Source organism: Apostichopus japonicus, chromosome 13, assembly GCF_037975245.1.
Source record: "Apostichopus japonicus isolate 1M-3 chromosome 13, ASM3797524v1, whole genome shotgun sequence".
NCBI lineage: Eukaryota > Metazoa > Echinodermata > Holothuroidea > Aspidochirotida > Stichopodidae > Apostichopus > Apostichopus japonicus.
Genome location: NC_092573.1, coordinates 3121493 through 3138973, shown reverse-complemented (window position 1 = coordinate 3138973; position 17481 = coordinate 3121493). Strand labels below are relative to the sequence as shown.

Here is a 17481-nt window from a genome sequence, read left to right as displayed (position 1 = left end):
AGTTTAAAAGGAAAATTAAGTTTACAATAGGATTTTTTTTATTTGTTTCTGAAGAGAATTAAATTTAAAGAAAGGGTAATAATTTATAAGAGTTTGGTAATAAATTTTTGAAATTGTTGTTAACGACAAGTGTGCACTGATCTCTTGTCATCGTGTTTCTGGGATGAGCTACCTGTCAAATATCCGCTATCCAGCGGGAACATTTTCGTCCGTCACTTACAAACGTCACAGCCTTTTTTTCAAAGGGAGGGTAAAATATAGTGAAGTAATGTAACGTATCATAAATAAATTTGATGGAAACGTCACAAAAAATGTCTTACCCTTTTCTCTTGGGTAGATTCATGAATGGAATGGCTAAGTTCTGTCCGCACTTGTTCTGGTATGTACACACCGCTGTATATATGTCTTGAAACACCTGAGCTAGTCGAGCCACCTTGGTGACTTCAGAATTCTCTTCCGCCTCTGCCAGTCGACGGGTCTTAACCGACCGTGGTGATTTCAAGGCGGTGAACTGGGCAAGAAAGACATCTTTTGGAGAGAAGAATATTGGAGGTGATAAAATAAATAAAAAAAAATAAAAAAATTGGAAGGTGATAAAAAATATGAAAAATCTTCTAATTGTGAAAATCAGATGTTGAAACAGAAAAAGAAAAGAAAACCAAAAGCATGTGAAAAATCTTTTCTATTCCTAGTTTTGCTTACTTTGTCAGAGGTATGGTTCATGGAATGGAATATAGCAAGCACTCAGTCTGTCCATTCTAGGGAGGTCGTCGTTAGCTACAAAGAAAGCCTATCAAAATCAGGTTTTGTCTTAATGAATGTAAATTATGAGTTAATTTATTACAGAAAGTGGAACGTTAAGCTTGCTGGGTGCAGGATTAGCATTAACTGACAACTTAAATACATATGACCTTGCTGTGGCTGATTAGAGGTAGCATTTCGAAACACACTATGTAGCCATACCGTTGCTTAGAGTGTCCTACAACGGCCGAGGGTCAAACGTATCAATCTCCAGCTCTCACCTTTGACCTTATCTCTCCTCTTGGGCTGGTCTTCTTTGGCTGTTTTGTTGTTGTTCTTGTCCGACCCCTTCTTCATAAGGAGCAGACGGATCCGTTTCACCCTCTCCATGTTCCTCAGGAGAAATATCCTTCTATCGGCGACCATGTTCATCTCTCTCATGGACATTGGCTTGGGGATCTGTAGCTTACGAATTCTCATTGCACCTGTTTTATTGCCTCCTTCCTGAACCTGCAAACATCAGGAGAGTTTGATAAGTGGGAGGAATCAAAGTTTACATGTGCTCCTGCTGACCAGATAATCTTCATGGTCGGGATGTCATGTTGGAACTTAGTCATGTGGCCTTACATACCTTTCCATGTCAGTCTTGAACTGAGTGAGTGAGAGGGGCAGGGGAGGAAGGGACAAAGGAAGGGGGCACAGATTAGGGCAAGGGGTAAGACACCAACTTAAAACACTTGTCATAAACAATTCAATTCAATCTAAAACATAACTGAATAATTCTATCAAACTATAAAATCTCCGATCCTTACCAGTAAGATAGCATATCTACAGGTATATTTAGCTTTACTAATCTTGCTGCAAGAATATAATCTACTCACCCTCTTTTTTAATTTATCTTTGTTTTTCCTCTTCTCCGATTCCCTGACTGGTTTTGCTTTCTGTCCTGCTTTGATCATTTTACTTTTGTCCTTTTTACTGGTCGCAGCTGCCTGGCCACGCCCAACGATGTATCCCCTACACTGCTGAGAGCCGCACTGACACTCTTGCTGTAGGGATGGAGCAGAACGAGGTCACAAGGTCAAATAAAAAACAAACAACTTGAAGTAAACAGGAGGACTTACAATGGCCTCATCGCCTTGGTAATCAAGAAAGTGTTCTTTGCCAAGTGGCTGATTGTTCTAGCATACTCATGCCGCACAATTTACAACCATTCAATGTGCTAACTGTGTGACACTTTTTTTTTTTTTTAATATAATTTACACCAATTAAACAAATATTATTCATGAATAAAACAATTACTTCTAATCTAAAAGTTATGGACTACTGTGTATCAAAATAGATATCAAATATCTCTGTTACCTTTTTGTGAACATTACCTTGCTGTTTCAACACTGAGCGATAAACGTAACCAAAAATGAAAAAAATTAGTCGCCATGGTGACTGTAACAATTTTCTGTATCCTCAGCTATATCCATCGAAATATTCACCTTAAGTTTGATGGTGGTCTACTTTACCTGTGTTTCTAGATTGAAAGCATGGAAGTTGTAGTCGTAGGTGAGCTCCTCCCCAGATGGGATGTCCCGTAGGGCAAACATACCAATTCTGTAGACACCATTGACATACCTGAGGAAGAATAATGTTTCAAGCATCAAATATATAGCAAAACTTTCAGTTATTACAAACACACACACACACACACAAAACAGAAAAGAAAAAGAGGAAAACACAGTTTATTTAAGTTTTGAGTGAATATTATGGAAAAATGTGGGTTCAACATTACAGCCTTATCTTCAAAGAAATTGTTTTGTGTTGAATTAACATTATAAACATTCACAGTAGCTTTAGCCACAGTTTTCTATTTTCTCTCTTCTTCATATAAATAGGTCCACTTTTCCAGTTTTGAAAAGGTTATTTCTTCACAAAGGATTCCCAAGATTATACAATGCATACATTATTTGAACAACTGTAAAAAAAAAGCCAAAAAAAACGAATGTCTTGAAATACTGAAATGTGGCATTTAAAACTACAGAGATGACCTTTCACATAATCCCACATTCTTTTACAATGACAGCATTCAGTTTTTATGAGGCTGAAGGAGATTTCCATATTACCTTCATATGAAAAACCACAAAGTCAAACCCTATTACAGCATTCTTCACTAAATTTGCAAAAGTAACACTGGTGAGTCATGCTTTTATACAAGGTGCTATTTTTGTTAACCACAATGAAACTACACATTTCTTGAAGTATTACACCCACGCAGATTCAAAGTAAGTGAAATGAAACTATGCTGGTGGTATCCGTTTAAAATAACCTTACAGAGACTACACAATGTTTAACCTTCAAGAGATAGCCCATCTAGCCAGCATTGTATAAATGTGTTATTGCTTAATATTTGATCAGACATAGAATGTGGAAACTGTTACAAATGGTTTTGACGCACAAATTTTGTTGACTTGTAGGAATATTAACTACTAGTAACTTGATTGTTGGTTTCAATTATCACCAGGTAGGTTCTGATGTGCGATAGAACAGAGGTCATTAACTCTTAGATTTAATACATATGGTAATCACTGAAACACATGCTCACTTCTAAGTACAGTGTCTGACAACATTACAAGCACCTTTATCAATTATAATTTTTTCCTCCAATCATGAAAGTTTTTCTTAAAATAAATATTGTAATTCACCAAACTGCAACATTACCTTTAAGCAAATTTTCACCATATGATTGTGATTGACTGAGTTTTTAAGGAATTTGATACAATCCACAACATTTCATCTGCAGGACATTTTTCTTAGTACCAAAGAACTCAATGTCAAAATAAATTTCAAAACCTTTGGACTTTGGCTTCATTGCTTGAAGCGAAATTTGAGTAAACAAAGTAATGAGTTATTTTTGTCAAGACAAATTCTTTAAAAAAAATTTGGGTTGTCCAGTGTACAACTGGGCCTTACATTTGGTTGTCCGACAAAGTAACAACGACGACCGATATGTACACTGTAGGAGAGATGTGTCGAATTTGCTGCATAGTAAACAAGCTTTGGGTGATTACAATTTATCATTTCATATATTTGGCAATATTTAGTTACATTGCAATCTGAATATTGATGTTCACATCTGGTTAATGTCTGCCAGACAACCTCTACGGCTGATTTTGCTTGTCCGAACAGTAATTTTTTTTAAATTTAAAACTCCTCCTGTTTTGTTATGTGGTTTTACTATTGACTAGCATTGAAACATTGATCAATTTCACTACAGCTTAAAGTCACAGCTTAAAGTCACAACAACCCATAACAGGCAATACTTTCAATTCCCCTTCTTCAATTCTGTTTAATTACAAAATGTCTCGCAGCTTTTCATTAACCTGTCAAATCTTTATTGACAAGATCTGTAACTCCTCTTGTAATCTGCAGCCCATTGCTTTCGGGACTATATAAAATAACAGAAGGTGTGATCGTTGTCTACAGATTATGCAAGACTCCCTGATTTTAAAATAGTTTATAGTATCTCTAGCAAAGAAGAGTAAACACCAAGTGAACTGATTAGCTTGGCAGAAAATAGGGGTTTGTAAGTTGTCATTTTACAAATAAACTTGTTAACTAGTTTTATCACCTCTTAAATCTCGGTCTCAATTCACTTATAGATTTAAAACCGTTTTCTCGTTTTTGAGTGAGAGGGTGGAGGTGGTACGGAGAATCAGCAGGGGTGTTAAGAGAGGGGAGGGGGGGGGGCAGACTATAGTTTACTTCTCTGTGCCTATGTCCTTATCAACAAGTATATTCCATCTTGAAAAAAAAACTCACCATTTCTGCATTTCGCAGTTTGGTTCGCAGCTGTGATTCACAAATCTGGCTTCACTACCCGAGGAGTATCCATCTATCACTGTGCCGCTATCTAACATCAGAAAGTAATGGTGCTTGCAATGCTGGTAATCCTTGTGGGCTCGTCTCCAGAACTCGTTCATACTGATCACCTCTCCTAAATATTCCATGATAAATTCCCCGTGTTTGATGGCCATGTTTGTACGGATGCCCCAACCTCTCGACTGGGTCTGTCAGGTTGAGAAAAAAATTCAGTGAGAGAGGGATGCAGCAGTGTTTCATCTGGCAAAAGAAATATCTACCACTCAATGACCTTAAAATCCAAACTCCAACCCCCCCAAAAAATTAAAGATAGCATGTTCAGTTTTGGTCCGTGCATAGATAGAGAAATACGAAACTTGATCAGTTGTGTAAACTGAGGTGCCTTAAAAAATGATCATTACATTCTGGAAACACTCACTGAGAAATCACCCCACGCTATCCTGCTATCTACTACTGACTCCTTCACCATCAAATCACTGTCAAGTACCAAATTAGAAAACAAAACCCATGCTTACCACAAAATAAAAAAAATAGAAAAAATAGACTTTACCCAGGCAAAAAGTGCTTTTGAAGCATAGAGTCTTAGCATTTCTCTTGCAACTATTATCAGACTAAACACCTGTCACTAAATATGATCATACATGTCAATGAATAAATACTTTACCATAAAGCGTTCAAGTTCTGAGATCCAAAACCTTTTCTGAAGTCTCTGATTTGAGCAACGTTCACCACAGGGGCAGGTCTCAGGACTACATTCTTGTTGCATTATCCTGTGGAAAAAAGAAGACATGTGATATTTGAACGATAAAAACTAGGGTGGTGAGGTTTCCCAAACAGTTAACATATCAAATATGATTAATATGTTTTTTAAAATGGTAATGGGAAGGTGGGTTGGTGGGTGGGTGGGAGATAAATCTCATCTCCTACCTGTCTCCAATCCTGACTTGGAGAAGGTAACCCAAGTGCACACTCAAAAAAACTTCAAATGGACACTAGCTCAATGGAATGATGAATCTATCCCCATCACCTTTCATTACATTGCTAGTTTCCCAGCCCTCTCTAAGGAACCAACTCTTTGAAGGTGGTATTAAGGTATTGGTATGAAGGAACACAAAGAAGGTTGACTACAAATAGCTCCTACTGTCCTTCACAGCAATGTTGAAACTCCGACCACCACTGCAATAGTTGTTAATACATATCACAGCTGTTTGTATCAATATTTCCATATGATTGTATACAAGGTGAAACTTAAAGGAGCATATCACAAATGTAACTCAGTGTTATTGTGATTATGAAACAACTTTAATGATCTATTACCAAGATATTTGAGAGCTGAAATGTGTGATGCACATGTACTAGAGAATAATGTATAATAACTATATATTCCATGAGAAAAGTATGCCTAGCTAAGGACCCCAAGATTAAAGTAAAGAAAAGCCAGCCACAATTTCACCTGTGCCTAAACTATCATGACATAAGTTCTCATGAGGGTGACACGAGGAATAGTCAAAGGTCACCTAAATTGCCCCCAAATTATGCTAGAAATTAGTCTAATAATGGTCACTCTTAATCAAACTTTCAACAACAGCTTAGCTTATGTCAACCCTCTGTGCATCGGTCCCTTTCACATGGACAAAATATCTAACAGCTAGTCGACTGAACACTTCTGTATGGATAAGAATACCCTGAGAGGAGGGTGGGGGGGTGGAGGGTAAGTACCTTCAAGAAATTACTCTAGAACATTTTCAACAAATTTAGCCAACAGTTGGCACCCAGCACTGAAGACCTTTAAAGGTTCACCATGTGACTGTGAGCACTGTTGCAATCATGACAACCTCCTTTCAATTGCTCTCATGTAACCATGACAACACTAACCTATTTAAGCAGTCGTCTCCACATCCGCTTCCACGGAGGTCTATTGGACATTTACAGGAACATCTCGTATTCTCCTCCACCGTTGACGACGCCCGCACATCGATGTAAATGTCTGTTAAAAGAGACGAGAAAAAGACTACAGAACACACTGACTGGGTGGGTACATGACCAGAAAATTACACTCTTTGACGGGGGAGTAATCGTCCTTCCATCACATGCAACTGAAAAAGATCCCACAGATCAAACTGCCTTGTTTACACTTCTTGATCATAGCCTAGGCCACTCCCTCAGTCCTAACATTATGTTTTGAGCCTTCTGTCATCCCTGCCATATGTTTTCACCTATTGATTCCGTTCAATATGAATGTCTCATTCCCTTTATTTATTTTGCTCCATCAACAAATAAACGACAGAAATACATAAAACAAAACAAATGTGTGATACACTGGTATGCTACATGACGTTTGACTGCATGACTGTATGGCACATACTAATGTATAGCACACACAGACTTGTGCCAGTAGTTACTGTAGGTGCATCAGTTATCAATCACCCAGTACATACGTCATTCAGTTTTGCATGGCTTTAATATCAATCAAGGAGTATCGCACATGCTGCAGAAAGGAGGAGACTACATTAACACTAATGCTGCCGGTATAAAGGCAACTATTCTACAACTTTGTGACGCTCTGTTCATTTGGAGACGGTTTTCATGTTTATGTAGCATGAAGGAACTGATACTCCTTGGACATTCTGTGTTACGCATGGGAGTGACAGAGATGATGATGATGATATGTAGGTTGGTTAGATACGACCTGAATAACATTTCCCTCATTATGCTACAAAACTATATAGCATGCCCGCATTATGAAGATGGTCAATTGGTTCTCATAATAATGCCAAACTTTTGACAGTGGTCATCTCTGTGCAATACCGATCCTTTTACAATGAATAGACCTACTCCAATCTATTTTAATTTTAAGAATGAGTGGGACAGTTAATATTAAAATATCCACCAAAATCCCAACAGGAACGATGAATAGGGCATTAACTTCAAAGGTTTGCGACTGAAGTATTAAGCAGCGAATAACACTCCTTAGACACATTATCAGTTTCATTAGGGGGGGGGGGGCAAAAAATAATCCAGAGATCTCAATCTCAACTACAATCTCAACTCTTAATATTGATCCATCCCATTTTTTTATCAATGACAATGGAAAAGTGGATCATATGTTTTGTAAATTTTACTGTTACAAAAGCAAAACTCAAAACTGGTAGCTACTAGCACGAATTACAACCCATTGCAAAATGCAGTGATAAAGCCCACTATTAACTTAACACAAAAGTACTTGTTGTGCAACACTGTGCAAGTAATCACTTGAGTGATCCTATAATTACTACTCTCTATTGGTTGTTTGTCTGGCCTAGGCTGTAACTTCGCTTGCTTAAGAAGCCAACAAACTTCATCAAAATCTTCCAACTTTTGGCCGTTTCTTTCTACCTGCAAAACTGTCCCTCAACCAGAGTCACTCATTTTTGGCCTTGTATCTTTTGGAGTTTGACTCTGGCAGAATTATTTGGCGATAATGGTCACAAGGATTCAAGTCTTGCAGCCCATTTTTATAGAGTGTACATTAGATGACTAGCAGATCACAGCCTAACATGATGCGGTATGTAAGTACTATCCTAACCATCCACACTGAACTCTATGGTGAATGAACTTTCATAACTTATAACGTCCACAGCAGCATAAAACCTTGATGTCACAAATGTCCTGTTTCAGACCGGGCGGCAGCGATGATCGTTCACCGAGATGTTTAGGAAACTAAGGCTGGGCAGACAAACTCTCAAAGGAAGTCTGCTGCATCTCTGGAAATTATTACAAGTTCTTGACAAGTCTTTTGTTTGACAGGTCATCATCTCGACTTGTTAAAAGCTCGCCATGTGAAGCGTCACACCTTTGTCATGTTTTTAGGGTTAAGGTTGGAACTTGGGAGCTAATTAAGTCACACTCTGGTAATCAAGCAGCAGGCTGTTCTTGTTATAATTGAGCTTAGATATGAAATTAAGAATATAATTAAAAGATATGATAAAAAAAAAGACTCCAGGCAGGCTTGTCACCTCCTCCTGTTTTTTTATCTTGTTCCTCATATCTTCTCTTGTTCTCATTCTCTGAGAATGTATCTATAAGTAATTTTGAGAGGTGTCATTTTCGTCATCTCAGAGTCAAGGGCCGGTTCGGTAATTTCTTTTTTGTTGAAATTGTGTGTTTTTTTCCTTCTTATCTTTCGTAGTTAACAGGGTTAGTCTGATGTCTGGTATTGGATGGATTCTTAAAACTGTTAGAAATTTGAATTGACTCTCTGGTTTACAAAAGAAGTTGTTGCAATTTAAATGTGACAAATTTAAGCAGCGATTTTTTTTATAATACTTTTTCCTCCTCTGTTGAAGATCTTCATGTTATTGTAAGCTAAAACAAAAGTGAGAAGATATTTTTGTAATTTGACAACCTACCAAAGGGGGATGTTGAGGTGTTTAAACGTCAACCACATAGTTACGAACAGAGTAATGAGCAATTCCTCAGCACTTAACTATGAATCGTAGCATGAATAGCAAAGTAATATTTCGCATAACTAATTCAGACCAAGGAATATTATGTTCACACATAACTGAATACCCATAAATCTTACCTAAAAGCATCTGTATGGTTTACTTTGGTTTCTACTAATCAGCAAGTCGTACGTGGCCTACTGTGAAATTTTTAAGTGCGAGTTTTCAAATCGAGTTTGCCATTGCAGTTCTAGAGATTTTATCCCTCTTTCGACTGATCACAAAACTTCAAGACAAGACCTAACGATCATGTCACCATGGCAACAAGCCATACCTTTGCCACTTTTTAAAATTTCTGCTCGTTTTCTCAGACTTACTCTGACGAATTTTCCTGAATTTTGGTTGATCCACCTTTCTGGAGAGTTGGCTGTGTGTATGCTGCCACCAAACATCAAATGGGAGTTCAAAGTCAAACCATTCCTCACAGAGATTTACACCTGATGGAAGAGACAAAAGAAAAATTTATTCTTAACTATTATTTTGAGAGATTATTCTTTCCAGTCATTACCATGAATCGCATGTACTTGGGTAAAACAGCTTTAAAGTACTTTTTTTATTAAGTAAAGAAACAATGGAAAAGTCACTGGGAAATTATTCATGAATGCATTTTTGTTTTTAAAGACAGGAAAAAAAAAAATTGACTGAATTTATTCCACACATACTACTGTTGTATTACATGATAGTTACACATTTACCTTGAATTGAGCCAAACGACAAACCAGTGACTAAATAGTCCATGGACAAATATCACAAAAAAAAAAAAAAACACTACTTCGCCCGAAAAAAATGTTTATAATTATCAAAGTTGATGGAATGTATCCAGATAAAGAGCAAGCTAAACACGACTGCAATTTTAGTGTAAACAACTGATTGGAGCTGATCTTCAAAGACTTGTTAAACATCATTAAAGCTGTACAGTACTTGAGCAGGCTGAGGTTTGCAGCACACTCTAGGCCATCATTACAATGATTGGAGCTGATCTTCCAGACTCATTAAACATCATTAAAGCCGTACATTACTTAAGCAGGGTTAGGTTTGCAGCACACTCTAGGCAATCATTACAATGATTGGAGCTGATCTTCCAGACTCATTAAACATCATTAAAGCTGTACAGTACTTAAGCAGGGTGAGGTTTGCAGCACACTCTAGACCACCATTACAATGATTGGAGCTGATCTTCCAAGACTTGTTAAACATCATTAAGGCTGTACATTACTTGAGCAGGATGAGGTTTGCAGCACCCTCTATGCAATCATTACAATGATTGGAGCTGATCTTCCAGACTCATTAAACATCATTAAAGCCGTACAGTACTTGAGCAGAATGAGGTTTGCAGCACACTCTAGACCATTGATCTAAGTAACTACAGTTCATGAATCAACATCATTAAGGCAAGAGATATGCTTCGTAACTGTTACAGTCAGTTCCACAAGGATCGTCAGTCAAACAGACTCCTCTCACCATCTGGAAATTCATTTTCGACTATCCTCTTTGTATTAGCGCATTTCCACCTCTTTAATTTTCCGAGTCAGTAATTTGGCAGTGAGATACACATACACAATGCAAGGCAGATAATGACAGATTTATACCAGAAATTAATTGAAGGAAGAGAATCTGTCAAACGATAGGATAATGGGGGAGAGCAGAGTTCATAGATTATGGTGTTATTTTGTTTTGAATGTAAACGTACATATAGAAAGCCAGAGAATCATTGGCACTGTCTCAGAATTAAGGTTTTTATACTGAATAGTGAACACTTTTTCAATGAATCCAGATTGGAAATATTGTTTAATCCAAAGGGCAAATGTTATAAAAACAAAGTGTCATATCAAAGATTGAAATACAGCTCATGATACAAAGAAGAAAAGAAACTCGTAGGGTGTCAAAATCAGAACAAGTTCTACAAAAACATGACAATAAAATATTTGTATTATGTGAGAGATGATTTGGTGAAGACAATGAAAGATTCCCCCACTCAACCCCCCCCCCCCCATCAACCCCTTCGGCCACAATTCTTACTATGTAATTACTTTTCACTCTTTTTCCCCCCTCAAAATTTGCTTCTCTTTAGGCCCCTTTCAATTTGGAGACAAAAAGCCTCCGAGAATGGCAACGAATCATTTCTACCGCATCTATTTTCATCTTGAGTTACTTTGTAAAAGATCACACACTTTAAATTTGCTTTGCAATCCTCCAAATGATGCAGAAAGTTGATTTTGGTGGTTGATATTTATACAGAGAGAAAGGGCTAGGATCCGTCTGTAGACGGATTTCAAAATATGACTGATATATAATCTATTGAGGGGCTCATTGTCAGGAGCAATAAATTGAGAGCTATTTCCTATATATGACAAGTCCAACATGAAGGGCAAACAACTATCAATTTTAATGACTTTTGGTAGCCTACAGCAACAAGACTAGAAATAAAAAAGGACTTAAAGAATGAATAAAAAGGAAGGGAATTTGATAGAAAATTACAGTTGGAGAGAGGAGAAACAAGTGTGATTGATTCTAGGACATGCGATAAACACTTCTCATTTTTCTCAAAATGTAAACAAAACATGATGAAAAAGGCAAGGTGTGTAAAAATCTTCTTCATCATAAATGACGGGAAAATTAGAAGGCAACAAATGAAAGAGAGGAATAGAAGGCAGAGAAACGAGACTGACAGAAAACAGGTCCGTTTTGAAAATGTGCAAGGCACGAAAGGAAGAACCCATAAATGAATCCCGTCATTTTGATCATTAGTCATTTGTCACCTGTATGTTTGAAATGACACATCACAGTAATTAAACAAGTGGTGTAAAGGCAAGTAGACGAATGATCCAAGACAAGAACTATTCCTGACAAATGGCTTCTCTTTCCTGGCTACCAATGTTAATGTTTTTTTCAGAGAAATTTTAGACATGTTATGATTCAACAACCCCACCACTTTTATTTGCTGGTAAACTTGGAGGGACTTTCTTTGCAAGTAAAGTCCGATGCAACAGAGTTAACTGTCAATAAGTATTTAGTAATTGAGTTTCTCAGCTCCAAAAAAAAAATATCCATGCATTGGAAAACTACAACAGTTTGGTTAAGTTTTAATTACACCCAAGAGAAAACCACAAAAGCTGAGGAATACAGATTTTAAGTAAGGATTAAATTTAACAGAACTAACCAATTGTCCAAACCATTCCAAATTGTTTTTATCAAATTATTGACAATTGTTTATAATACCAAACAGTCTCATCAAATGGCATTGTGGAATAAAAGGTTAGAGGTCAGTTTTATACAGATGAGCTGAAAAGGATTTGTCACACAACCGAGGGAATTGTTTGAGTACAGTACAGCCACTTCCTTACACCTTACGGGGAAGTGATCGACTTCCAACCAGAAACCTATTGTTTCCGATCTTTCACTTCTTCTGCCATTTGCGATGAAATGCATTGAATGGGTTGTTAAATAATGTAAATTTGTCATTAAAAGAGCTTTCAGTCTGATAACAGGCATAACGTTCCAAATAAATTAAAAACAGGAACCAGTCCTAAAAACAGGCAGAGTAGATTCTGTGAGTCCTCATCAATAATATAATATGACACTGAAAGCTATAAAGTCATTGAAAGCTATAAAGTCACTGAAATCTATCAATGTCTCTTTTTCAAATGATGACAATTAAAGCTCTCAATGTTTCAAATAAAGACAATTTTGATTAATTGCATATGTTTTGACAGGAATGTATGTATACACTGTCCACTTATGAATTTCAGTACTTAATAATCCAACAGTCAAAATGGTTTTCATCAGAATCAAGGATTAACTTTACTTGTGAACATGTTTGTCACTTTAAAAAGGCAATTGATATGGCAATGATTTTTTTCTTTTTGGCGGAGTCGTGGGGGTGGGTGGGGGGGGTGGGGCTCTAGTGGTTGACATTGACATATAGGTAACAAAGAATTTGTTTCCGTTTGTAAGTTAAACGTTCTTTTCTCCCGAATAATTTGCTCAGCTATAGATAATGCGCAAAGTCTGTACATGTCATCATCCACCCATTTTCAATTATACTGAAGAAAAGCTTAAATATTTTGTAAAGAGATGATAAACATGCAGTCACTTACTGATAACATGAACAATCATTTTTTTTGTTTTCATAAACTTCAAATAAACCTTGAAACTATGCTTCAGTATAGGCTTAATAGCTTATTCACTTTCTCATTGCAATTGTATAAGGAGCAGAGTGCAGGCATTCTACTAATAATTTCAAGTTCCTGTTTCCGGGTATGAATCATAGATTTTACACTTGTAACGTGTATTTGTCACACATGATCTTATGCGAGTTGGGAAGTTTGGGAACGGCTTCCAAACAGTGTCATCACCATTTTTTTTTTTTTATGCCATAATGCAAAAAAATTTGCTAGCTGTATCTTTCTTTTTTCTTTTTTTTTTAACATCTGAAAATTAAGGTAGAATAATGAAAATCAGAAAAGGAGAGTAAACATTTAGCTATCTGGCCACAACTGATACAGCAATATAAAGCAGTGACTTGCATTCCATAATTAGCATGCCATGAATGAATCTTGTATGTCCTTCAAATCACAGTCAATATTTTATTTATTTTTTTTTTCTTTGTGCAATATTAGGTTGGAAACAGCAGCAAATCAGCAGAAGTTTGGAGGTAGACAAAAGTAAATTATAGTCAGTAGAAGTAGGTTTCCTGCCTAAGGTATTTGTCATTTTCAATTTGGGGTGTGTGTGGGGTGTGTGCCCACCCCCCACCCCCTTGTGTCACATTTTGAAATGAATGAGTAAGCAGATTACTGCAGTAAAGTACCCTGTAAACACAGAGTAGCCTACGTTCAGTTCTGATCTTTCTGATGTCATTTCTTTCCCACTTTTTACTGATATTTATATTGAAATCAATACACTCCAAATTGGGAAAGAATAGTTTCATTTAGAAAACCAATTCTCAACCACTTTTTGTAGCCATGTCTGCCATGCCTGAGGCTTTTAGAATATGGAGGGGAAAAAAATCAAGCCATTTCTGTATCACAATGGGTTTATTCACTACATACATCTGTCTGTCTGTCTGTCTATCTTTAAACATGCAAGAAGTCACCATCTTAAGGGACAATAAATAGTTGTTGTCTCAGCTTTGAACATCTCATCAAATGGCAAGAATCGCTATTAATTTCATTTCTTTTCACCCTTCCTTTGGCAGGAAACCACAGCATCCTGGTAACACATGATTATTACCCAAAGGCCATTTAGGCAACATGCCCATTATATCACACGATGCACCACGCCCTCTCTCCTTGCTTATATAATGCCAAAATGTGAAACTGTCTGATGCAACAAAGACGCTACAAGTAACACTATTGCTTTCATTCATTTCGTTTATTTTATTTGTAGACATATGGACCGAAACGTTGGCTATGTTGAAAACCCCCGCAATTTATCTGGATATTCTGCGTTTACTGAAGATCGTCCACATATCTCTGAATGGATTGTGCACCCACGTTTTCAAGCAAGACTATCCTGGAAGAATAAACGTGGTTGCCTTTGGCAGTTTTGATTTGCAGCATTCACAAGCTTCTAGAGTAATAAGAGAATCAACTATTTGGTATATAAACTGTCTTTATGCAATTTAGTGAATGTTTACTCTTTATTTCCCCGACACTATCTACCCTCTCCCCTTTCCCACCCTCTCCCCTTCCCCACCTCCCCTTCCCCACCCTCCCATTCCCCACCCTCCCCTTCCCCACCCTCCCCTTCCCCACGCTCCCCTTCCCCACCCTCCCCTTCCCCAACATCTACGAAAGAACTTAACCTTATGTTGCCACTCTAGTTTTAATGTCTTAAATTAAATTTATGTTCATAACCGCAATTTATCTGCATAATGCTGTTCATAAATTAAATTAAAATTTAATGTCTTAAATCTATTCAACCTCTTCACCATACACGTAAAAGTAACAGCAGAATTGACTAATTACTGTGGAGAGCTGAAAGTAAATTTCCCCCAACCCCCCCCCATCCCCCACTCTACCCAAACCAATTTCGACCCATCTATACACTTCCATTCTTCTTTCACAACACAGATGGATTGATCCTACATCAGCAGGCAAGTGTGTAACAGAATTATTATTCTAAAAACAAGTACTCGTTTAAATATTGACACCATTTTAATACCACACCATCAAACCAAATTACATGGAATCCACTCAAAACAATTCACTTTGGGAGTACAAACTCATCTGTAATACTTGCTAAACTAAACACTGATGGACAGAATTACAGACTACTTGACTTCACAACAAGTACAATCCTGACAGGTGCTTATAACATATACATAGCAAATTGATTTTAATGGGTTAACCCGGCTTCCTGGTGATGATGATTAATAGATAAGTACAGAATGAGTAATCTCAGGAAAAGACTGATATCAAAGGCTAAAGCAAGTTATTAGGTCACCCAACAGCCCAGATAACACCTACTACCTAGGGTCAAATCAGGGTCATACAATTATTATAATGGTAAACCAATGAACACAAATGAAAACTTCAGAAAGGAAGCTCATGGTGAAGACATCATTTTTAAACCACTTTGTGTTTCTATGTCATTCCTTTACCCAGAGATGAAACGAGAGAATCAACAGAATTGTTTACTTTAAAGGTAAATGTGTGTCGGTCAGTAAACAAATTGTACATGTTTTCCTTCTGCTATATTCAAACTTGACCTTCTACTGCAACTTGCACTAAATGACTGAAGTGACCGAAAATCGGCCGAAAATGACTAGTTCACTTTGCAGAATAAATGATGACGACTTGTATATATATATTAGATCTTCATTTGGCATTTTAATCTTTTTCATACTCTCAGGGTAATTTCAGGAAAAACAGTTAAAAACTTGATCATATTTTATGCAAATGGTCTAAACACTTAGCACTTACCAGCATGTATTGGGAATGGTAGCAGTCCACCCACAGGTATCTCAGACAAATCCTCCTCAAAATCCCTCTCTGCCTCTATTTTCTTCTTACCGCTGGAGAAAACAAATTCAAACAGGACTGTGTTACAGACACAATGCCGATAGTTCATATTAATTGTACAATTCCAACGAAAACAAATTAACCCTAACCCCTCCCCACTATTCACCACCTTGCCCATACTTAAGCATCCTTTCCTTTTACCCACTCTGCTTCTTTATTTTATTTTCTGCAACCAGAGTGACATCAAAACCAATGCTTTAATAGTATACATTGCAATATTGAGTTTCCTTTTCCCAGTATTTACAGTAACCACATTGAACAACAGCCCTTCTCCCGGGAGCAGAAAGTGTCCTCAGCCTGTTCCGATTGTAGTTCTCATCACAGCTGTGAGGTTAAATAAGGTCATAAAAGCGGCTGGTTCCATGCTCGTTTTTTGGTCTTATAATGTCTATAACTGATCGTACAGTATAATTTTACTCACATTTCCTCCTTAAAAGTACTCGAGTAGATACCCGCTCTCCAGTATTTCCGTTTTCTCATGATATCATCGCAGCTAGACAACGACGTCGTCGAAGTGTCTTCCGGCCTCGTCTTCGATGGCATCAACCCGTTTGTTTTCTTTACCTTCAGATTATGCGGCAGGACTTGCCTACGCTTTCTGACAAGCTTCTTGGAAGCTGCGCTGTTTGAGTCATCTTCGATGGAATCGGTAAGGGGGCTGCACGACGAAGTGTTTGCACTACCGACGGAGAGAAGACGAGAAAAAGAAATAAATCAATCTCGATGCTTACATTTTGATCCACTCTTCTGCTTGCATTCTGCAGAGACTGTTTCATCTGGATGTACCGTAGCCCAGTCTAGCCCTTCAAAATACTCCATTGCCTGTTCTCATACATTTACTCATGAACATACAAAGTATAATTAAACTGTTTTCATTGGCTTCCAATGCAGTCTGGTTTGTGTACAATTCTTTTTGCGTATAGTAGACATTTATAGACTCTACTTTTCTCCAAATAGGAATTTAACATTTCTACAGTTTCATAAACTTGTATTTAAAATTTTCCCACTTGAAAGCAGCATTTCTCTCTTCAAACGTTTCAACATCATGGTCGCTGCCTCGTATTCAATAAATTAAATTAATGCTGCTCGGTCAAATTTTTTAGAAAAGGTCACTGTGATACATCACTGACATAATTTATCAATACCTGCGGGGAAGGGTGATAATGATTGCCTAGTTCATCGTTGCTACGGTTTAATTAATGAGAGCTCTCCTCTTCCAAGTTCTTTGACTGCCTTTAGGATTAGTCACATTTCTTGGAAATCAAACTCGCTGGAGATATCATTTACATCGCATGCCCGTTATACCGCACACTGACTTCGGGTTCGAGTCTCGTAGAACATAAATCCCATTCCTGTGCAAT

At 37.3% G+C, this 17481-nt stretch overlaps 1 protein-coding gene across 5 annotated transcripts in view; it reads right to left on the bottom strand.

Moving 5' to 3' along the window:
- LOC139978480 (uncharacterized) overlaps nt 1–17481 on the bottom strand; it is a 137538-nt gene that overhangs the window by 14473 nt on the left and 105584 nt on the right. For 4 of the 5 annotated variants that reach the window (XM_071988745.1, XM_071988747.1, XM_071988748.1 and 1 more), the window contains 10 exons: nt 16542–16799; nt 16022–16113; nt 9413–9532; nt 6487–6598; nt 5276–5381; nt 4552–4799; nt 2259–2367; nt 1623–1790; nt 1023–1251; nt 321–528 (listed from right to left, as the gene is read on the bottom strand). In XM_071988745.1, coding sequence (XP_071844846.1) covers nt 321–528; nt 1023–1251; nt 1623–1790; nt 2259–2367; nt 4552–4799; nt 5276–5381; nt 6487–6598; nt 9413–9532; nt 16022–16113; nt 16542–16799 — 1650 coding nt within the window. Of the gene's footprint in view, nt 1–320; nt 529–702; nt 778–1022; nt 1252–1622; nt 1791–2258; nt 2368–4551; nt 4800–5275; nt 5382–6486; nt 6599–9412; nt 9533–16021; nt 16114–16541; nt 16800–17481 lie in introns of those variants that run through there. The other variant, XM_071988749.1, reaches the window with a different exon arrangement.